Source organism: Pempheris klunzingeri, chromosome 1 (genome assembly GCF_042242105.1).
Source record: "Pempheris klunzingeri isolate RE-2024b chromosome 1, fPemKlu1.hap1, whole genome shotgun sequence".
NCBI lineage: Eukaryota > Metazoa > Chordata > Actinopteri > Acropomatiformes > Pempheridae > Pempheris > Pempheris klunzingeri.
Window position 1 is genome coordinate 29,876,129 of NC_092012.1, and position 24,153 is coordinate 29,900,281.

The window sequence follows — 24,153 nt, forward strand, 5'->3', positions numbered from 1 at the left end:
ATGAAAGGAGTCAGTCATACTGCCAAACCCACAGAGATGTATTACTCCCCCCCGAGCTCCACAAGGCATTTTAGTGTCTTTCACCTCACTGTTTTGGTTTGTACAGCCCACCACTTACCTGTTTTGATTCAGTTTCACTGCTTTCATCAGTCCCACTCTCAGCAGCAGGCAGCTGTAGCACACTAACCAGGAGAAAGGCAAAGTTAGAGACTGGCTGATCAACATGGTGGAGCATTTAGCAGTTAAAGATACAGATATTTTCCCAAGGAGTTGATGGAGACCAAAAACAGAACTTAATGGGAGCTGAGTATTAGCCTCCAAACAACTCAATATGAAATGTCAGATGTGTTTCCACTGCCCCTAAGTGGCCAAAAGAAAACAATAAATGCAGGTTCAGTGAGCATGCATTACATATTGGAGGTGTGCAGTTTAAAAGATGTAGATGTTCACTAGGCAGGGACAAAATGGAGATAAATTGTGGTTGCTTTCACCAACCAACATCACCTTCACAAGCCAAAACTCTAACCTCTAGACTGTAATGGAAAATAATCTCTCTGTGACTTGGACTTTAGTCACACATTAAGTAAAATATGTGTGTAGTATGTATGTATATATATCTTTAGAGAGTGGTGAGGACGTTTCACTTTCACTGCTATTTCACCCACACATGTAATTCAAAACTAATCCAACAGTTATAAATCTTTTTTGATCTCACCAAATGAATGCATGTGGCTATCATGGCACACAATAGTTTGACAGCAGCCTAAGAATCTTTCTCAGGGTATGAGAATAGCCCACATTTAATGTTCCTTCATATCCTAAACCACACACCAAACCAGATAAAGGCCTCACTTCCCATCAGAGCCTGTCTAAAGAAAACTGAGTTCACCCACAGTGAGTCTCTCCACCCACAGCTTCCACTAAAATCAGCCCAGATTTGTGCATGCTGCCATTCAAACAACACTGAACCAGTCTGAAAACTAGATTCACACACACTCATGCCCTCAAATGAGGGGTTTATGTTTATGTGTAAACTGGAGGGGGCCACAGAGAATCTATTCATTCTCTCCACACTCACACACACAGAACCCTGTAAAAGACTACAACCAGTGTGTAATGCAAAGTAGGTGTGAGGTCAGGCCCAGCTAAGTGCAGTGTGTTTCCCTCTCTGGAGCTGGCTCACAGGAAAGGGGCAGTGATTTCGGGGAGCCGTGCCTTACTGAGACACACTCTTGTGTTCTCCAGACAAGGAGGAGGGCAGAGGAGGAGGAGGAGGAGGAGGAGGAAGAGGAGGAGAGGTACAGGCACATTACCCCTGATGAATCACAGCGAGGAAGCAATGCTCTGAGTAATGTGTCCCCTTTTGTCCTGATGTTCTGTCTGGACCTCTGCCTGTCTATCTGGAGTGAATCCAACCTTTGGGACCCAGCGTTGCACCTTCAGTAGAAACTGTGGAAGCCGGCTGAAAGACAGCATGATCAACTACGGTGAGTGAGACCTCCATTTGCAGCATTGAAGGGTTTTTAACTGGGATGTTCATCAGTGCAAGCTTATAATTATTTGAACCACGTGTCTCTCAAACTAGCATCCATTTAGACATCTATGACTATTGATCTGATATGACAGGAAAGACAGGGAGAGAATCTTGTTTCTGAGGGTGTGTGTGTGTGTGTGTAAGTGTTGCGTAACAATCAAAATTAGTTGCAGAGCAGGGAAGTTAAATGATGCACTTGTTGGCCTGAGGGGTGGATGTGTGTAATAACCAAAGTGTGTGTGTGTGTGTGTGGATTCATGGACCCACTTGCACACAGAGGTCCCTCATGAAAGCAGAAAATTACATAACATTGTTTATGTGTCCACTCTAAGGCGACCTTTGAAGCACAAATAGCCCAGTGAGGCCAACCATCAGTGGGCACGGCTTCCTCTCTGCTCTCCCCGCAGCCACGCATACGCGCCGCCGTGCCCGAGCTTAGATACGACCACATGGCCGCGCGCAGCATGCTGTTGTCTGTCCACGCTGAACGGCAGAGGCCAGACTAGCCGAGCCTCCCACGAGAAGGCGAGATCATTTGCAGAGCAAGAAATCAAGATCAGTTGTGCCCCCTTAAAGACTGGGCTAAAAGTGTTTCATTATTCATTTGTGGCAAGACTCCCTTCAGGTGGCTTTCTTGGCGGTCCTGTGTGGGTCTCTGCTCCGTCTCACAGACTGGAAAAATCCCCTGAGAAAACTCCAAACAACACACACGTTGTTCAGCTGCACGGCCACCCCGCCCTCTGCTTTCTCTCAATCAGGTTCTGTAAGGCTGGAGTCCCTGCCTGCTAGAGGCACAGAGTATGGTTTCTATGAGGACATGTGCACATTCACACACACACACACACACACACACACACGCATGAATTTGCAAACATGTGAATGCACCCTTCTTATTGAGCTTCTATCTTAAACACACCTTTCAACGTGACCCGCGCTACTCTCCCTCTCCTCCTCCCACCATTTTTCCTCTCACTCCGAGTTTTCATACTAAACAGTGTTACTGCTGTGTGCCATTACATCAACAGAGCAGAGAGTGTCTCAGAGGAAAGTTGGACTCTCTGTGTGCTTCTGCTGACATCACAGGAGGCAGTCAACATCCCGAAGGCTCTGAAACAAGTGCTTTTTATGAAGCTGGGCTTTAAATGTACATGCTAACCAACACGCAGCCTACATGGAAATACCCTGTGTACCCTACTTTCTGGAAAACAATGGCCGTCCCAAATGAGGAAAAAAGAACTACCTTTCTCTAACTCACATGGTGAAGCTTGCTAATTACCCCTAAAATCATAAATGATCATTTAAAATGTTTGTGTAAGTGTGGATAAAACAAACAAGAAACATTGTATAATAAATAGAATTCACATGTAAGCACTTCCATTTTTGTCTTACATTTGACTTTTTATTTAATTATGTTTCTGCGTGTGTGTGTGTTCATTGTGACTATTGCTCTCTGTTGTCTAAAACATGTCATTCAACCCTGCCTGTCCATTGTCACAGCTCACCAACTAGCCTCAGTCTTTCAGTCTGGTGGTGTTTCACCCCCGACCATCTCAACCCTTCTCATAAGCAGGGTTACATTGTAGGGCTGAATTGTCTAGAGGAGAACCCAGAAGTCAAGTTCTGCACAACTGCTGAATGATTACCAAATAAAAGATTATTGATAAATATTATTCACATCCTTTAGCTGCTTTTTAACTCGTTTAGTTGATTTTATATATTTACCAGTGACAGATTATAATGAATACATCGAAATATAGTGGTGAAAAAGTACAATGATTCCCTAAATGGTAGTACTGGTTGGTTAATAATGGTTTACTTTAGAGGAGTACCTCATAAATGAACCTAAGTACACCGTCTCAGTAAACGTACTGCCAGAAGTACAGTGCATTTTTAGCAGTGTGCAGTACAGACATAGTATTTGTGTTAAGCATACAGAACTCATTTCAGCTGCAGAGTTTATCTCTAAATTCAAGCACCAGAACTGAGAACAGAGACGGCTGCTATAGTGCCGCACAGCTGACCTGACTTTATTGTAACTCCCATTTGTGTTTACATTCACCTGGTGCTCAGAGTGAATGAGATGTTTCAATAGCGGCTCTAGAGACAGTAGCTGAGATTGATTTCCGTCCTACTACTGTAAGTGGCTGTGCTGGCATACATTCAGCTGGACACTGTGTAAGCCCAAGAAAGGAGAAGAGAGAGGAAGAGATGGAGACTATGGGGCTTATAGGCCTCCAGCATAGAGATCCATGTCTCCGTTTCCTGTCTGTCGGGCCAACACCACAAGCAGACTAATGCTCCATGATTGCTAACACACTTCCAGGATCAAAGCCACTGATGTAGCCAGGAAAACCAGGAAAGAAAATAGCCACTTTAGTGCAGTTATTTATTGAATAAAGTCCTAATAGTACAACCTTCGGAATGCACTGAAATGACTTCTTTTCATTTAAGTGGCAGAGATGCAGATAAAACTGAGAGCTTAGACTCAGCACATTATACGCAGCCTCTTCTGTTTGAAGAAGTGTGTAATATTCCACCTGCATGCTGTAATATTCACAGCACAGAGAGGCATTTGTCAGCATGTGGACTGCCACATCACTGTAAGGGAGCTGAGGAAAACAGGCTGGTATGTACCATGGGGGTGATGGCACGTGCACCATTCACTGACCATGGCTTCTTGCGACCACCCAGTCAGACCAAACACCACCACAGGCATTGTGGCCGCCCCAGAAAGATTCCTCCAGACCACAAACTGTCTGAAAAGTGACACCAGTGCAAAGTGCCTTGAACCAGCTTTCGTTCTAATGGCCAGCAGGGAGCGACGTCACTGACTGTATGGTGTATGAGAAAAAGACCCTGCTTCTCACTTGATTTATTACCTCAGTGAGCACTTTCCTTTTGAGTTCTGGTTTCCATCACTACTTTCAAGTCTTTTTCAATAAAGCATGATTTTCATTTTGTAAATGATGGTCACATGTAGAGTAAAATATCTCCTAACCCATCAGAGGCAGTCCTCGTGGAACGAAGGTCACTTCTGGCACCAAAAAGCTAAGATGGTGACGCCCATAAAGCCAAACTCAAGTCTTTGGAGTGGCAGTCCACAAACCAGTGGGTGATGTCACGGTGGTTATATTCACTTCCTATATACAGTCTATGCTCCAGGACCTGTATGAGGTCATCAGTCATATGACAAACCAACTGGATCGTATTTTTATTGTAGCTGGTGATTTTAATCAAACAAACTTCAGAACTGTTTTTACTGTAGCACTGGTTATCAGGGCTATCAGGGTTGACTGCGGTGAAAAAGGCTAAACTGGTGATGTTAGACGTGGTTAAGCTAACAGTGCAGCAGGAGACATAAACATATCAAGTCTAAAGTGATCCAGACTTAACAGGCTTAAAGGTAGAGCTGGAAATGAACCAGTGGAACCATGAAAAAAAAAGAATCAGAGAATGAACAGATTAAAACAAGACAAATGAAGAGGAAGTAAATAGCATTTATCAATCTCACAGAAATCCCATTCACCCTCAGCAGACACACCCCCAGCATTTCTGAGCAGATAATACAGTACATCATTTTAAATCAAAACTTTTTAAATCATGCACATTTGGCTGGACGCTTGATATTTTTTTCTGTTGTGACAAATCCATAACACGTATCTATTACTGCTTTACGCAGACTTTAAACCATCAGAAAAACAGATCAAGATGCAGGAGCTCTACAGGGCTGTTTTGAGTGCACAGACTGACACACACTTAGAGATGCCGCCACTCTGCTGGAATACGATGCCATCCCAAAGACAATAAACTCATTCCCCAACTAGAAAGCCTGGATTAATGGAGAAGTGAAGGCCCTGTCCGAGCCAAAAAAGTTGTGGCGACAAGGAGGCAGACAACAACATCACCAGAGCAAGACTTTCCATTTCAAACGACTAAAACATCAAATTGTCTCTGTCCGTCATTAGACTTGTTTAGCTTAGATTAATACAAATACTGGAAGCACCGGAAAACCGTCCAACCTTTTTTGAGAGGCCTATTATACCAACAAAAGCTACAGCTGCAGCCATCACAAAGGTTGAGTTGATTAATATTCAGACAAAGTAAAATGATCCCAACCAAGAGAAATGGAAAGTCTGAAGCAATCAACGCATCTACATCACATGCAGCTGGAGAACTGCTCAAACCCTCTGAGCCAATCAGGAAGCAACTGTGAGGACTGGGAGACAAGATAGCAAGATAATGACGTCAGACCAAAGGGCTTATGGGTTGAGCGAGCTTCTGCACATTGTTTACTAAGTGTCCATGGCAAATGTGAGAGGCCATCTACGCTAACGTGTATAATGCACTTTAGGGTTATCCTACAGTGCTCTCTGGAGTGTGAGGCATTGAAGTTTACAGACCATCATTCATTCCAGTCGGTTAATGGGACCAGCGCAACATGGCTAATGCCATTATCTGTTCCCACAAAGTGTAGATTGTGTGTACATTAAAGCATGAAATGAGCTATGTATGATCTACGAGCTTCCTCTACCTCACCAGTTGTTGTTGCTGTGTCTATGCTCCGGGTGCTTCAGTCATTTCAGACACGGGACGTCATTTTATGTGTGTATGTGTGTATGTGTGTATCCATATGTTTCTCTCAACAATAGTTTTATTAAGCTGCAGTCATGAGGACTGAGGAAAACTTTGTCATGTTTTTTCAAAGAAGGGAAAGAAAAGCGCTTTTATTTCCGCTGTCCTCCGCAATTGCCTCAGCAGTTTCTCAGAACACACACACATACACACACACACACACACACAGATGCAGTCAGAATGTCCTAACTGAATTTTCTAATTGCCCTCCAGAGCGTCCCTCTCCATTAGGCTTCAGGCCGGCTGGGAGGGGTGTGTTGGTTCCCGAGCTCTCGGCGCGCACACATACACACACACTGACGGCCATGCCTCAGAGATACTCCCACCAGAGGAGGAAAGCCAGCACAGCGGCTGCTAGGAGGATGGAGAGGAGACGCAGGGACCAAGGGAAAAGCAGCAACAACAACAACCCCAACAGCAGCCACAACCATCGCTCCAAGAAGCTGGCGATGCTCTCCAGGTAACAGCACCACTCAAAGGCTCACAGCCAGGGGTGCACAGGAAGCTCAAGACATAAAGTTAGGTCACTCAGAGTTAGGTCGCTAATGTAAATCTTCATGATGTAATTTTATAGTCTAGAATATACATACATATTGATTTTGTAGAGATTTTGAATGAGAAAGTTTGCTTATTCATTTCAGTTTTCAGTTCTGATATACAGCATGTATTGGCACATCAGTATGACTTTTAGAGCTGCATTACAGTATTTTACAGTCTTGCAAGAATGCTATTTATATCATTTAAGTCCTGACACTGGCTTTCTGACTTTGCCTGACTGTCCAGGTCCCTGATCCTGTGTCACTCTAAGACTAACGATGACTATCCAGAGGAGCGGCATACTGGGGAAGTGTCAGACGGGTGCAGGACATGGGGTCCAGGCTGGAAGGCAGACGTGACTGCTGGGGATCAAACGCGCTACATAGATACAGAGAATGGACAATGGAGGACAACCCAGCAATCAATCCTGGAGAAAAGAGGAGGCACTGAGGCGGATAACCAGGTGCATCACAGCAACACACTCAGGGAGAATAAAAGGAGCATAAGAAGGTCCTTCAGCATCAAGGTACGACTGCAGTTTGCACTAGAGTGATCATTTGCATATGAATATAATCAATTAATATTCTTAGACTATCTGAACGTTCTCACCCTTACTCTGCTTCATGACATCAAACTATGAGAGGAGACAACCCTCTCTCTTCTTCTCCTGCTCTGTCTTTTAGTAAACGTGTGAGAAAACATGCTTGTGCTCGCTTGTAACATCGTATGCAGGAATCTGTCCAACATGTGACTTCCTTCATTCCCTCAGCAGGCTGCACACTGACAACCTGAATCCACCTCACTGTCCACCATTGTTGTTGTCTAGCTAACGATAGCCCTAGTATAAAGATGTCGAAGGGGCAAGCAAAGCATGCAAATTGTTGCTCCTGTTTGCTGCAAAACCCCACACAAGTCTCCATGTCCTCCCACCATCTGTGGAGGTGAGGACCCTGCAGATTTACTTTATTTTGGACGACCTGACCTCAGATTTGGAAGCTGTAAGTTTTGCAGTGTTTTATGTTGTTGTTCTTTTGTTGTTTATTTGGCAGGTTAGTCTGTTGAACATGGTGTTAGCATGTTGCTTGGCTAACGTATCTCCCCTTTGGAGATGGGTCTCCCCTTTGGAGACGGCGGAGTTGATGCGGGAGTTGATGGAAAGTGCCTGCTCAGGTTTGTGGGAACTGACTGGGCTTTTCAGGTTGGGAGCCTCAAAGAGCAAAAACAAAGCATTCAGCAAGAGGGTGAAAGGACTGTATGCAGCACACAGTAAGAGAAAAATTATGCTTTTTGGACATGTAAACAGAATTTAAAAAAGTACAGGTGGAAATGACAATCACGGTCACTCTACCAGTTTGGTCCAGACTGGAAAGAACTCTGACATTCATGGTCCCTAGAGGATGGATCCTACTGACTTTGGCGATCTCCAGATGCCTCCCCTAGCTTGACATTTGTGCGACGCTGATGTTTGGTGTCTTTCTCCTACGGCACTGAGCCGAGCCCTCCTCACTATCTGACATTTCTCTGGACACCGTGATCAGAGATGCTGGACGTCTATTGCTGGGTGACAGAACCACACGTTAAAGAATTTCAGGGACATATCTGGGATAATAGGACAGAAATGCAGAAGTTGGAGAGTAGTTTGCTTTGACTGATGCCCTCAGCTTTCTCCAGCGGTCATGTGATTTTGCAAGTTCTAGTGCTCGGTTGAGAATCTCCTGTCTAAACATAGAATAATGATGCGTTCATGTCATATCAGAGTTCTGGTAATTATGAGACCTTGATACCTATGTGGTTTTCACATCAACAGTGCTGTTGCCAATGCCGTTATTCTGCGGATGCAAACAGTCTTGTAATAATTCACCACTCTTAGTCACTGCACTGTTAAGTTTTTGTTTCCACGCGTTACACAGTACATTGTTTTAGAACTATTGTGACATGGATGTGTTCCGATATTTTATTACAGAAAGCGTGATAAATTTAGTGCAAGTTTAGGGCATCATAGTCACCAGGCTTCTCTTGTACTGTATGTTGAAGCCTTCGGCCATAGTCAGTGTATTGATTTGAGGATGAGCTTCTTACTAAAGGGGAATTCATTCTTACAGAGTGTAGACTGTGCTTAGACTCACTGAAACATCCACCATATAACATACTGTTCAAAACTGTCAGATTCATTATTTAGCCTCCAATAAACCCATGCAACAATTTTCATACTTGACTGTGTTGTTGTTTGAATATCCCAAGGTTTAGCATGGTATCAAGGCTGAGGCTGTGCTCTGTGCTCTGTGGGGAGTGTTTCTTGTCTAAATGTAATGATAATCACATGCCCTGCACTGGTGTGTTGGTAGATTCAGAGCTGCGGCCGGCCTGAATGTCAAACATTCAGACAAAGATGGGGTTTGTTGTGCTGTGCTGTTTCTATAGCCTCACAGCGCATTCCACTAATGTCAAATAGGATCAGACTACTGGTCACTCATCACTCTCCTTACCTTCCATAATGAGTATAAATTAATATGAGAATAATAATTGCATGTGCTTATTCCCACGGTTTAGGCTGTGTCCAGTGTTTTCTGATAAGTGAACAATGTTAAGCCAACATTTAGATCTGGACAGATATGGACCAATTAGAATTATTAGTTAAGTTGCCAGTGAATTATTACACAAGATTTAAGCATATTTCTTACATTTTGTCAAAATAAAAATAAGCCTGAAAACTTTTTTCTTAACTCAGTGGCATTTTTTGGACTTTGTCTGCATTGGAGAAGACTGAAGCAGGAACTACAGGTCTATTAGAAAAATCTGCTTCCATCAGCCTTCATCACGTTATGTTAAGTTTTTTATTTGAGAATTTCTGCTCAACACAACTATTCATTTCTATTAATCAGTATGATGCAGTTTCAGAATTCTTCCTACTTACTTCCCTCGATAGCAAGCTGCAAGACAATCTTCTTATATTATCTTCTTAACATGTATGTATATGTATCTTATTGTGTTATCTGCATGTGTTTATTTGGGCTGTAAAAAAAGTAACTTACTTCAGTAATTGACTTCAGTACAGTAGTAAGACATTTTCATTCCAATCAGGAAATCTCTCACTCTTGTTTTCTTAAAGAGCTGTGGGTCATGATTTACTTGCACCAGCTAAAATGAGATGATAACAATAATAATGATGAAGTGACTGCATCCTACGTCTTAAATGGCAGCGATGCTTTAAGCAAAATACTAACATTAGCATGCTAACATGTTCAAAATGTCATTGATAACATGCTTAGCTTTTAGCAGGTAACGTTTACCATGGTTACCATCCTCAGTTAGCATGTTAACATGCTTATACTTGCTAATTAGCTCAAAAGATGAGGCTAATGGGAATGTCATTCATTGTATAGGCATTTGGTCGCAAACAAATTCAAAATTTGACCCAAAGATGGCTCTAGATGAGAAGACAGGGGATCACCACCATTATTACAATTCATCGTGAGGAAAACATGACCTGACCTAAATTTTATGACAATCCACTCAATTCTATTTGACACTTCAGTCTGAACCAAAGCAATGGACCAACTAACACTGCCAGCACTACAGCCATGCTTCATGCTTTTATGTGTTATTGGCTAAAAAGTATCCAATCCCACATAACACAGATTTAATGTGCCAGTCGTAGGAACTTCTCTTTCTGTTGTACAAGGAATATATTAATCATCAGCAATAGAAACTGCATGCCAGTCATAGTGAAGACTTTACAGCTGGCTGTTGCATACCACTCCATGGACCCAAGCCGAGGCTGCTAAACAACCCTGACTGAAGCTGAGCTCAACAGTAATTTAATGGAGCAGTGTTTTTCCTCTGGGGCTAATTTATGCCAGACTGGACATCAATCACTTTTAATCACCTACCAGAAAGAAACAATATCATAACCAAATCCTTTTATCCCAAATGGCCTTTATGTTGAGACTAAACCCTGTAGAGTCCAGCAGAGATTTCCGAATGACGTCTTTGTGAATAAAGTCATGTTGTAATAAAGAGACAAAAACGCAAGAGCACATTTAAGGTAGTAGTCATGCTTATTAACTACTGGGTTTCTCTGTTTTATTATGTGGTAGCATGTTCACCGTTGGGGAAATGATTGCTCCATATTTAAAGTAATTGACATAAATGAGATACCTTAGTGCCTATTTAAATAACACAACCATTCTGTGTGTAATGTCATTTAATCATCTGGCCACATACTGTCCCCTTTAGAGCCACTTCACCCCATAAGCTTAACTACAGTCAAGTTCAGGCACCCATAAAACCTTACTGCTGTTTTCTTTTTCCTCTGCTGTCACTCCGCTCAGCCAGAAGGTTGATATGCTCATAAAGCTTGCTTTTTACCTCCTACTATAGAGGTACCCTTATACTAGTTCACTGTGTGTATGCATGTGTGCATATGTGTGTGTCGTTATAGGAGAGCAGTATCTGGAGGATGTGTGTAGCCACAGGGCCCGCTGAGGAGGTGTCTGGGCCACGAATGGCTGATAACAGCGTCCAGACAGAGGACAAAGACACTAATGTGGAGACGGGGAGGAACGGAGGTAACCTGCACAGGTAATAAAACACAGTACCGCAACTCTAAGTGCTTTATTTCCCAGGAATGAGCTGGAAAAATGATGGCAGGACTTGGGTAGTAAACTACCCTCAGTGTGAAGCAGTAACTGACTAACTGACACAGAGACAGTTTCTACTTGGTGTTAACACATAGTTTGTTTGAATGCTTATCAAACATCATTGCACAGTGATTTATGATACCATGAAACACGATTTTGCAGCTCTGAAAAGTTATCATGTGAGCATTTGTTTGACCAATGTTGTGCTTTACTGGATGACTTTACATTGCATTTGGGCTAAAATTCAGCCAGGTTTAACTTTTTTGCTGGATGATTCTGCATTTTCTTATTGGAGCTCCTTATACTGGCACCTCTTGTGAGTCAGTGCAGTGATCCCCTTCAAATGAATGAAGGGGCTGTGTTTTTACACGTAGTGCTAATGTCTACCTAATACAGGCTTAGAGTACAAGTTACATTAATCTACTTTGTAATGTTACCCCAAAGTATTCTTCTGATGCCTTCGACTGTCTCTGTCTGTCAGGTGACCTTCACCTTGTGCATCATAGATGTTCATCAAGAGTGTTTGTGGAAAAGTCTACTTACCTAATTTGCTTATTGGGATGTGATCACATTGCAGAATTGAGAAAACAAGAGCAAATATTAGTACTGGATGTAAGGTTAATAGCCTATCAGTCACCTAACAGAGTGACCACATCCTAGTATGAGCCTAGTCAGCTGAACTGACAATGGCACCTTCAATCCGCAGTGAGAGCTCTGATTTTAAAGCTGCTGTTTTGGTCAATGACACTTAGAACTTATTACACTTCCTTCATCTTGACAATTCAGTGTTAGAGAGTCATTTGTACATATAATTAACAGGCCTAACAGAGAGGTACTGTGGTACGCTGGTTTCAGTTGCTGATAGGCTGCAGCTTCTCCTCTCAATCAAAGAATATTTGATAAAGACATTTTCTGGGAGGCTTCTGGTATGTGGCCAAGGTAAAAACATGCCATCAGTTGGAGTAATCCAAATCCAAAGCCTTTGACTATTACAGTATTTTTTGATAATCACACAGCTCATCGTAGATGACTTTCCTGAGGTAGTGCCTTGTCTAGGCCAAACAACAAAACAGTGACAGACTTTTGGACCTTCAGCTGAGTGTGTGCGTGTGTGTTTTCTCCTCAGAGGCTGCAGCTTCCCGAGCCCAGACAAGCTGGCACCCTTTAACGGACAGTTTCTAAATGGCAGCGCTTGGATGGCGGGGGAGGGAATGAGGAGCATTCACATAAAAGCCCACAGTGAGGTAACAGCAACTGACACATGCGATGGACTCTAGTGTGACTTTTGTGCCTCTTTTTCTAATTCTTTAAGAAACCACTATCCAGCTGTCTTTAGTCCAATCAAACAAAACACTTTTAACTATGTATCTCTGAATTTGTACATGGTGATGACCATGACAATACATCACTAGATGAAGTACAGTACCTGCACATTGTGCGTTTACCGTAAAGTTGTTTCACATTAAGCTTAATGCATCTTAAACTTCACTATGTCACACTGCAACCTCCACATCCTCATAACCTCCACTTAATGTTGCTTACATTTTTGAGCATATCATGTTAAATACCTTTCATTTACTTTAATCGTATCAATATGATAAATAATAAAAAGCAAGGCATTGTAAGGTCAATAAGTGAAAAGAAAATCCTACCATGAATTCTAAAAGCATGCATATAGTCACAATAACAAGTAATATTTGATGAAAGTGTCATCCATGTGATGTGCTCAGTGAAATTCAAATTTAATTTGAATATATAGATAAACAAGTCAAAACCATCCAGAGACTGCCACTGGGTTGAAAATGACAGTATAGCTACTGTAATGCCCTCTCCACACTGTGTGGGTATGGCATTTTTCTCATGCTGCAATCACATTCCCAGTCCTCCCCCACACACACACACACACACACACACACACTCACACACAAGGCTCTATGGAGTCAGTCAGAAATGGCAACACGCATAAAGTAATATGACACATTTGAATTTGGTCAACAAAAAAAGGAATCTGAGAAGAAGAAAATTCACTGTCATTCCTATGATTTGTAGACTTCTCTTGGAATTTCTAGAATAACTTCTGGAAGGAATATTCCCCCTGGCAGGAACAGGCAAGGAATTTGATACATTCTGACATCACTGACAGCAGGAGCAAAGCACAGTTGGGAATCTCTTCAGCCGGTCATGGAAAATTAGGGAATTATTATGTAATGTTACATCAGAGCCTCATTAAATCTCAAAATTTTGTTTCAAGAAAACAAATGTAGAAACGTAACAGCTTTATTCACAAATAGTGGGTATTACACTACTTTGCACAAGGAACTGCATGAACACGAACGAGCAGCACGTGCTGTATGTATGGATGTGTCATCGTAGCGTAGATATCAGTCCTGAACGCAGCACGGTGAGCTTTCATTGCTCCTCAGCAGCCACAGAGGGATTATATGAGGTATTTTTGTTGCTGTGGTTGTGGCAGGGCAACACCTTGTCATCCTGCCAAGTCTATTTGAGTCACTTTTAAGAGGCTGTGGAATCCTGAACGGCAAAATGAAGGAGAAATGGAGAAAGAGAGCTGTAGGAAAGAATGCCTAACATGTGACGACTGGGCTCAGCTGATTCGGTTGTCAACGCTGTCTCTGTTTGATTTTAAAATCCCTTCAGCGATGAAACACCCACTTAGTTCCAAAGACACAATAATATCATAATACAGAGCCATGGCTTTCAAGTCAGGGAACCGACTTCATATGTCAAACAGAGTAATCTATTACAATGATTAGAGCTACATATCACTTTGTACTGAACAGGCAGATTTTTTACAGCGAGGATTATGTGAGCTAATAAATGAGGTAAGGCTGGAATGAACTTGAAAGGTACATTCTGCCAATGGTTCCCCTCATGTTGGGCCACAGTTGAAATATTTCTCCTTGCTGGTGTGTTGTGTGCTTCAGGACACGCACGCAGACAAACTCCATTCGCATAGTCTGACTACAAGCCCACAGCATCCTCTCGCCTCCCCATCTGATCCCCTGTCACTGCCTGGATACACAGATGAAGAACTTATTGCCAACAACAACCACCTCAAGGTAAACCCCCACTTTTGGACAAAAGGAAGCCGCCTATGCAGGTATCCTGTGTGTGGCCCTTCGACATACATTTGTGTGTGTGTGTGTACAGTTACCCATCCCAGAGGTGAATGAGGAGAGATGCTGGGAGAAGACCGAGCAGAGACCACCAGAACAGATGACCAACAACAGGACATGCTCCAACTCAACCAGTGTGTATCATTCAGTTTTTGTTCAATTGTAAAACCATCTATCATCCATCAAGAGGAGTGAGAGTCATAAATTCTGCTGCATTTCATTTTGAATGTCAGATTTGTGTAGAAAGCTGCACAGGCGGGGGGGGGGGCTGCTGAGGCTTGCAGCTTTTAGAGCGTGTGCTGATGATGAAAGGAGAGACAGGCTGACAGGGAAATTGTTTCTAATATGTTTATTGTCTTCAGGGAGGTGTGAGGCCAGGAGTTAATACCCTTTTAGCACCAGGAAGCCACACAGCTTATGGGAAATGTGGTCTTAAATGTGAGAAGGGGGGGTGCGCTTCCACTTCCACCGGGGTGAGATTGAATTGAACAGATTGTCGAAGCCACTGTGCATTTGTAATGAAAGAAAGTATAACGGCTAGTATAACTAAGACAGATAAAAGCCTCTGTACATCCTAATCCATCTGTCTAAATGCTGGATTCGGTTCTTTTTCTACCATATCATTTTGAGGAAAATCATTTTCATGAATAAATGAGTTATTTCATATGATCTGCTGCCGCTGTGTGTGTAACCAGGTGTTCATCCTTACTGGATTGGCGATCTGGACAGCATCATCATGAAGACTCCAGAGCTGTACCCCAGCCATCCTCAAGGGAGCGGTGGTTTATTTGGAAACAGGAAGTCTCTGTCCCAGCAGCTGGAGTTTCCTCACACTGCTACACAAGTATTTGATTTACCTGACATTAGAAACATTAACGATCACACATGTTCATTCATTTTATGTCATTTGAAATATATGTGATCAGGTCCTTGAGTTAGGCCCCTGCTTTATTTTCTAATCCTGAGGTCTAATCTAGTTCTAAGACATTATGCGTTCAGGTTTTTTGCTTACTCAGGTTGTGCGTTCTTAAATAAGTCACTTAGTATTCCAGCACAGAAAAACTGTACACTGTGCACAGGGTAGGACAAGTTGGGAGTAAATAGAGTCCAGCAGGGTATTTTTGTTTCAGGGGCCCCATAGCTGATTAATCCAGCCATGACTGGAGCAGAAAACACACAGTCTGATCCAGTTCAACAGACAGCAGTGTTCATTCAGGTGAAAATCAAAGACAAACTTCGGTCTTTGAGCTGAAAAAAAGGTGCATTCTTTACATTTGTCCATGAGGAAGCTCATGATCAGGTAGTTTGAAGGACGGTTTTGTTGAATGAAAACAAAACTTATAAAAGTGCATGAACCGTTGGCACTGGTATCCAAACGTTTGGCCCAGCCAGTAGAGAGAGATGTTTAAAAAGATAAACCCAGTAAAACGTTTAAAAATTGTCACAGTTTGATCATGTCAGCAACTAAATATTACTACTTACTGGTACTGAAGGGAAAAAAATCGTGATATAATTCCCTGCCTTTTTGTCTCTGGTGTGTGTGTGTGTGTGTGTGTGTGTGTTACCTCTTGCTCCTCTCCAGCCTGTGCACCGTCCCTGCCGCTCCCTCAGCTCTGCCCAGCTGTTACACTCCTGCAGCAACGTGCAAGCCTTCATAATCTGTAACATAGTGCTGATGAAGGGCCACGGTAAGGTAGGTCTTCTACTACATGTAGCAATGATGTCATAATGTCTAGTTTTGTCTTTTCCAGACCTTTCAACTGCATCTGAAGGTCCATAAGCCTCTACTCTTTCTATAAACTACTCTATCTCAAGTCAAGAATGACAAATGACACCATTATAGTAATCTACTCTTAATTCACTTTCTCTAAATTGTATAACTGGCATGCAAAATGTGCCAAACTGTTCCTTTAGTTATGATTATGATTATAATCAGGCGTGTAAATATACAGGTGTTTAAAGATGATTGGTGCTAATGCTATTACTAATAACTCTGCTGCTGTTCCCAGGGTCTGGGCTTCAGTATAGTGGGAGGGAGGGACAGCATGTATGGACCAATGGGGATCTATGTCAAGACCATTTTCCCTGGAGGGGCAGCAGCTGCTGATGGAAGGCTGCAGGAGGGTGAGGGACAACATATGGTGTACATGATGCTCATGATGATAACACATAATGCTCAAACACTGTTGGACAAGTGCTTGAGTTATCTAAGTAATTTCCCCCTTTTTCCCTTAATTGTCAACTTATTGCTCTCTATTACTGTAAAACACCTATTTCAAGTTGGGGGCTTGTCATATTTTTGTTTTTAAAAAAAAAAGAACTGCATAGAATAGAAACTGCATAGTTAAAGCATGTTTCCATTGTATTCAATGTACTAACCATATTCAGATTCAATTGCACTAAAAAACAAAACAAAATATAGATTTAAGGTGATGCATGCTAGACTAATCCAATATTTGAATGCAGGGTTGATGGACATTTCTGTCTCTTCTTAATATGTCAGTCTTGAAATATTTAAAATCAGATGGTTGCATGTTGCTTTACTGGACTAATGTCCCACGATATGAAAAACAGTAATAAATGTATATTCACACTCTGGATTTTGAAGATTCACATTTCATTTTATTCATTTAGACATGAAAGTTGCGAACCATAAGAATTCTCCTGCATAAATATTTGTCCAATGCTCAATTAAGAAGTGAGATCTCTCTAACGTGTGTGTCACAGAGTGAATGCACAGCCTCTCAGGCCTTCTGTCTCTGTTTGTGCACAGCTGATGAGATCCTGGAGCTGAATGGAGAGTCACTGCATGGTCTGACTCATGATGAAGCCCTGCACAAGTTCAAAGTGAGGCAACTACTTTGTGATCCCAGCAACAGTATTCCTCTCTGTTCAGGGTTTTTCTATGATCACAGTAAAGCAAAAAAAACCTTACCAACATTCACGTAGAAAATGAAAGCTGCTGAAATGTCAGGTGAAAGTGTGACAGGTGAAAGAAGTGGAAGTGTTAGTGAAAACTGACTCAGCTGAAGTGGACGCTCTGGGGACAGCTGTATGTGCACTTAGAACAATAATAGATATGAAAGCACTTTTTATTAGAGATGTGTGTATCGCTCTACCTCTGTACAGGTGATAAAAAGGTTGAGTGGTTTTGCATTAAGCAGAAATTGTTTTGTTAGCATCTTTTTAGTTAATGGCATTATGAAACCCATTCAGTAAGTAACATGCCTTTTGTGAATGTAAAAAAATAAATCACCTCTTTTACAAGTGAATCCCTTTTTATTCATTCATTAGTAACTGATACAAAAGCTGTGAACAGAGAGAAGGAGACACTGGGTGGTCAGTAGGGGGTCAGAGCTCATTTTTGTTCAATCCAGCCTGGTTTCAGCTTCAAGGATCAAACCCATTTACACCATAACCAACTAACAAATGTCTTTGTGCAGCAAATCAAAAAGGGCCTGCTGACCCTGGTGGTGAGGACCAGCCTGCGTGTGGGGGCTCTGTGTGGCCAGACGCAGGTCGCTCAGCTGTGCAGATCGCGCTCGCTCAGCTCCACTACGGGCATGGCCAGGGTCAGTGCTGACCTGGGAGACTACAACTACCTGAACAGCAGCTGCAGCAACACACTGAGCGTGTCGGGACAGTCTGCCAAACCCAGAGACCGCGTCATGATGGAGATCATCCTGCAGAAAGGTCAGGCTCAGCGGACAGAACAGACCCTGGACTCATTTTGACTATCAATTCACCTTTTAAATCTTTCTGGTAGTTTATCATTTAAAATAAGGAATTGCAACAGCTTGCTCCGGCAATTTAGTGTTGCATTGCATCAAACTGGGGGATTAACAAGAGTTTTAAAAATATTTTTTTTTAAAGTCGGATCCTACATTTCCATTGCAACTGATTGCATATTGTAGTTGTACCCTCCTTGCCTGATAAACATCCACGTCCTCAAACTGTGTGCTCACTCCTTGTAATGCAGGCTTTCTGTTATAAATTTGCAGTTTCTGAGCCAGGACACATTCGTCTTTAAGAAGGTTGTCATGGGGAGTCGCACCCCCCACAGCTGCTAAACTGACATGCATGTGAAAAAACGATCGAGTTCCCATTTAAGACGTCACTCCAGGCTCTCATAGCATGATGTTGTATTGACTAAATGATTAATCAATCAATAATGAAAGTAGTTGCTAGTTGCTGCTCTACAGCTGGTACCTGATTTCTAAGGCTCTACAGTTTATATTTGGGTGTAAATACTACACTCATTTTAACATCAAACAGCCACTTGATGCTATATCATCATTTATTATATCATGGTAAAAGAATCGTAGTAAAAGTCTGTGTGTGATTTCCCAGAGGCCGGTGTTGGTCTCGGTATTGGACTGTGCTGTGTTCCATCTGGCGATGGATGCCCTGGGATCTACATCCACACCCTCTCTCCTGGATCTGTAGCACACATGGACAGCAGACTGCGGTGAGGAGGAGTCACTACAGGGTCTGAAAGAGTGCCAAGATGCTTACTCTAGTGAAGTGTAACTGAAAATGTTTAGTCATGTTAAAAGCAGATACTGTCAGGTGCAGCATGCATGTAATATGGTGTGAATATCATATGGAACAATCGATCGTTATGTTCAGGAGTTAAAGCAGCTCCCATACGCAGCCTTTCACACCATCTAAAGGAGTGTTCTCGAACTCTGTGCATATTAATTCTTTCTTTCTGTTCTTCTTCTTTCCTCTCCCTGAACTTTTCCTCCGCACCTTTAGGTGTGGCGATGAGATCATGGAGATCAACGACACTGTGGTTTACAGCATGGCGCTGAATGACGTCTACACGGTCCTGAGCCAGTGCACACCGGGTCCAGTCCACATCATCATCAGTAGACACCCTGACCCCAAAGTATGCAACGCCTCCGCCTCATTTACTTCCACCAGTGCAGATTTATGGGCTTACAGGGCAAAACCCTGCTGGCCCACGGTTAATGTTGCCTCATGGGTTCAGCTGTTAACATGGACTCCCTCTGCTTTCCAACTTGGTGTTCTGGCTTCCACTCACAGTCCAGACTCCAATGGTTGGACTGAAAATCTAGCTTGCCCATATTTACCCTATAAATATGTGTGTGTGTGTGTGTGTGTGTGTGTGTGTGTGTGTGTGTGTGTGTGTTATGTAGCATCCATACACACTAGTGGAGCTGTTCAGTGGCTATTAATAGAGGTTTATGGTTGCACTGCAAGACCTTTCGGGCCAAAAAGGTTAAACAGTCTGCAGCCACAGCACTGCGCTGCGTCAAGCTAAATGCTAACATCGGCATGCTAACATACTCACAGTGACCCTGCTGACATCCTGTTGTTTAGCAGGTACAACAAGTATAATGTTTTACCGTGCTCTTAGTGTAGCATGTGAGCATGCTAACATTTGGTAACTAGTATTAGGGTTCAGTGTTAGAGTACAGCTGAGGCTGATGGGAGTGTCTTTAGGTTTGCAGGTATTTTAATGGAAGGATTATTAATAAAATTCAATGTTTGATCTGATAATGGCACTAGATGAACAGTCAGTAGATCACTAAAGTCAGCAGTTCTTTGTCTATGAGCAGTGAATGTTACATTTGTTGTTGAGATATTCTAATCTGGACCAAAGTGGTAGAAAAATGAAACTGTCCCCAATGGTACCTAAGGCCCAGAAACTCATTAGTCTAATATGTATGTGGGTGCTATAATAGTAGAAACCACCTTTAAAGTGTAACACAATTAGCTTTATTTTAGTAAATGACAGTTGTGCAGAAAGTGCAGTCGCCTTCAGGGGATTATAGTGTACATATATAGTGTCACAGTTTTTTTCACATCTTGGGCTTTAAGGCTAAAACGAAATCTTTTCTTTTTCAAAGTGAGGACTGGGTTTATACTCCGCTATGCATTCCTTTCTTGATCTTTGCGACTCTCTTTAAAATGTTTGTGAGAACTGAGCATCAGCAGTTTTCATCATCCTGTCGTGTACATTCCCTCTGACATTCCCATCCTCTGCACCCTGTGTGTCACAGGTATCAGAGCAGCAGCTGAACGACGCTATCGCTCAGGCAGTGGAAAACAGCAAACTGAGGAAAGACAAGAGCCAGTGGAGTATTGATGGTGACATATTTCTGTGTTCATTATTGCTTTTCAACAGTCACATAATCCTGTTCAGGGTCATGGTTCAGCTGGAAGGTGCAGTACTTTTCTTATGGAGCATGTTATTTTTGTCTTGTCTCGCAGGAATGAGTCCTAAAACCTGGAAAAGCATTTTAGCGTTTTCACTTCCCTCGACTCAAAGTCAGAGGGTTTTTTGATTGGCTTATTGGTTAGATGCCTGAAATAAGGTCTGTGATTAGCACAAGTTTACTATATACTATATTCAACACATCATTAAATATTGCACTGATGAATTTCAAAGGTACTACATTTCTTAAAAAAGGCGGTTGCGTTAGCTCAGTGGTGCTGATGTTGAAGTCATGGACTGTGGTGTAGTTTATGGTGTAGCATTTATGCTTCAAAAATCCTAGAAGTGGTGTTCTTTTGTGACGATCATCTTGCTGAATGAAATGTGTGAGTATCATAAGTATCTGTGGTAATCCAAAAGCCAATGGAAAAATCCCACTGGCCTTTTGTGGGTGATGCTAAATTAAAAATCTACACAACTGTTTGCCTACTAAATTACTTCATCACTGTAATATTTTACTGTAATTTAGAAAAAGTTTATGCTACATCCACTCTTTATATACCAATATGTACCAATTTATAACATAACATTTAAATAAACAGTATTCAAACAAATGCAGATGATTTTTTATGCGTCTGCTGCAGCTTAAATGCTACCAAGATGATTCATATATCAAATTGTGAATAAGTCTTTGTACATGGGTGCTATGACTTTTCTTAGTAATAAGTTATTGAGGTATTATGAGTTATTATGGGTTATGCGTAAAAGTCTATGGAGGCTCATTCAGTCCAATTGTATTCATAACTCAGCAGCAGTATACATTACATCATTAATCATCATTATTTCATTATATTATAATTTCATTCTAGTCTTAGAATGACTAATAGAATCCTTTCTTTGTCTGTCCCAGGGCTGCGCAGACTGGAGACCTGCTCCCACAGCCGCCAGAGATGTGAGCGATGTCTGGAGAGGACTCTCAGTCAGCTGACGGCTCGACGGGCATCGAAGACCATGACCCGGTCCTGCAGCGACAACACCAGCAGCCACCACCACAGCCGCTGCGTCGCCATCCACAACCTCCACAACACGCAGCATACCCCGTCAGCCCGCGTCCACAGCCTGGACACGTCCAAGGTAGCCAGGCTGCACACGCTCACACATGCTGATGATGCTTTTCTTACTTTTCTCACTGTTTGATGTCCCGTTCCTGTTGTGCAGTCTATGACAGAGACGTGGTCAGACAACAGACTGTCGGTGCCCGTGTATCCCGATGAAGACTATAATGTCCCATACAACTCTGCTGCTGCCAACCTGTCCGGTCAGCAGGGCCTGGATCTGGCCTCCAGGGGCAGCAAGGTACCACATCTACATTGCTTCCTTCTGTCCTTCTGTCCTTCCATCCCTCCCTCCCTCCCCATGAGGCTAAAATGAAAGCAGTGTCTAAATAATTACTACAACAGCCTTCTGAAAATATTTTATTAGATTAATTTTTCACATGGTCTAGCCAATGTCATGGACGACAACCAGCCTCATGGGCATCTGTCTTCCTTAAAGAAAATAAAGCAATCTTATTCTCATTATTATCTTTATTCTGATCCGTAAAGGTTCCACCCGTCCCATGGTTCGTGGGACATGTGCCAGAAAATGTGCCGTACTAACCGGAGTTAGGCCTTTGCTTATAATTGCCTGTCTGTAAACTGTAGCGATAGAAGATTAAATTCATTTGTAGATGCCGTCCTCTTGCTTCACACCTGTTAACACCTCTAATACAGTTGTGTGTGTGTGTGTGTGTGTGTGTGTGTAGTCCACATGCAGGGTGCGCCCCCCTCCACGTCGCTACTGCTGGCCTCAGGATGTCACCAGTGAGGAAGGTTATAATGGAGACTCCAGCGGCTCCAGTAGAGGATCCCCGGTGAGAGATGAAGGGCTGGAACCCTCATCACACACCAGCTGCCAGGTACAGCAGCTGACGGGGTTCTCTCCTGTCGACCTGCCTGTATTTCTCTCCTTTGTTTTTCTATGATAATTCACTCACCTACTATTTCACGCTGCGGAGCATTTTGAAATGATCCTCTCGCATCTCCGTCTTTGGTCCTGAAATCAGTGCAGCGTGCTCCCTCTCACTGCAAATATCATCCCCTGATGAATCAAACTGTCAAAAGTATCTAGGATCTAAAGTGATAGCTGTTGGTTTCCATGGTTACAATGCAAACAGAATCTTACAGTAACTAATGCAGCATGACGCAAATTGAAGCCCGCATGAGGAGCACACATCCTATTCTCTGACTCCATGGCAACGTTACACTTCCTGTTTATTATATTAAAAAAAAAGGTGGCAGCTCCCACATTAAGAGAAACTAAATTCATGATTATGAGAACATTTTTGCCATCAATGTGGTTTAGGAGGTCCCTTGAAGGTGTGTCATTTGTGTAGGTTTGTCCAGACCTCCGTGTCTGAGAGACGCTGCTCTGCTAATTTGGTTTATTACACTGTCTAAGTTTGGTGCCCATATAAGGATGTTGAAAGTACGTCTGATTTCCCCGAGGCTGTCAACTGTATCCGGATCACAGTCTGTGTTTTTCACTTCCACTTCACCGTCTTTCTCACTGATTCTGCTAGAACTAATCATGCTCCCTTCAATGTGCTCTCCTCTGAAACTGTATGTAACTCGCTCCTCTCCTTCCACTGCCTGCAGTTCTTCAGCAGCATATACAAGGCCTTGCGAAAGCTCCTGAGGTTACTCTTGAGGAACGTATGTGAAGTGATGTGGCTTTCAGTGTTTTGCTATTAAAGCATGCTGAACACCTTTTTATGATTTAATAAAACATAGAGCTGTCAGACCAGTCATAAACATTACTGAGAACGAGGCAATTGTTTAAATTACAGTAATTTAAGTGCAGTATATTTACTTTTCTTGTGTATTTTTGGCACTACTTTTAAGGGTTTATTAAGGCTAAATGTTTTATGAACTACTTATTAGCCTTTTGGACAGCATTTACTGATCTATAAACTGATATAAATCATCAGTAAATCATTTTTTATTAACATTCATAAAGCCATTAGTTACAGCTTACAAACCTGTTGTAAAGGATGCCTCAATAATTAAACCAAAATATAAGTGAAATTGCAAACAATATGAAATCAGCTGTGCCTCCACACTTCTTCTGCTCTAGTTTTTGTTGCGTACACGCCAGTACTTAAGTTTAATTTTGTTCTAGAGCCGTCTTTCAGCCAGGTTTCATAAAGTTTGTGGAGAGCCAACCAAGTGGAGGCTGTTATAGCAGCAGATGGTGGTTTTGGAATCAAATGTTCTCCACGTACACATGGCTGTACAATTTCACACTGTCGCACATGCATGCTGCTACGCATATCTGTGTGTGTTAGTGTGCACGTCAGCATGCAAGCAGTGCATGTCGTGAGGCTGTATGCAGGGGGTTAAATTGGGCCTCCTCACCAGCAGTAAAGCCATTCATTATTCAATCTTCTAA

At 42.4% G+C, this 24,153-nt stretch overlaps 1 protein-coding gene across 1 annotated transcript in view; it reads left to right on the forward strand.

Annotated features, from left to right (window-relative positions):
• The first annotated feature begins 1,411 nt into the window (after positions 1–1,411).
• The window catches only part of il16 (interleukin 16), a 31,188-nt gene continuing 8,446 nt past the window's right edge, over positions 1,412–24,153 (forward strand). The window contains exons 1-19 of the mRNA XM_070832968.1: positions 1,412–1,487; positions 6,380–6,626; positions 6,950–7,229; positions 11,145–11,284; positions 12,470–12,587; positions 14,289–14,423; positions 14,515–14,614; positions 15,176–15,324; positions 16,063–16,173; positions 16,490–16,604; positions 17,254–17,327; positions 17,924–18,173; positions 18,831–18,948; positions 19,239–19,371; positions 20,510–20,597; positions 21,575–21,801; positions 21,883–22,020; positions 22,469–22,621; positions 23,361–23,417. Of these exons, the coding sequence (XP_070689069.1) occupies positions 1,475–1,487; positions 6,380–6,626; positions 6,950–7,229; positions 11,145–11,284; positions 12,470–12,587; positions 14,289–14,423; positions 14,515–14,614; positions 15,176–15,324; positions 16,063–16,173; positions 16,490–16,604; positions 17,254–17,327; positions 17,924–18,173; positions 18,831–18,948; positions 19,239–19,371; positions 20,510–20,597; positions 21,575–21,801; positions 21,883–22,020; positions 22,469–22,621; positions 23,361–23,417 (2,646 nt within the window). The 5' untranslated portion in view covers positions 1,412–1,474. The remainder of the gene's footprint in view (positions 1,488–6,379; positions 6,627–6,949; positions 7,230–11,144; positions 11,285–12,469; positions 12,588–14,288; positions 14,424–14,514; positions 14,615–15,175; positions 15,325–16,062; positions 16,174–16,489; positions 16,605–17,253; positions 17,328–17,923; positions 18,174–18,830; positions 18,949–19,238; positions 19,372–20,509; positions 20,598–21,574; positions 21,802–21,882; positions 22,021–22,468; positions 22,622–23,360; positions 23,418–24,153) is intronic.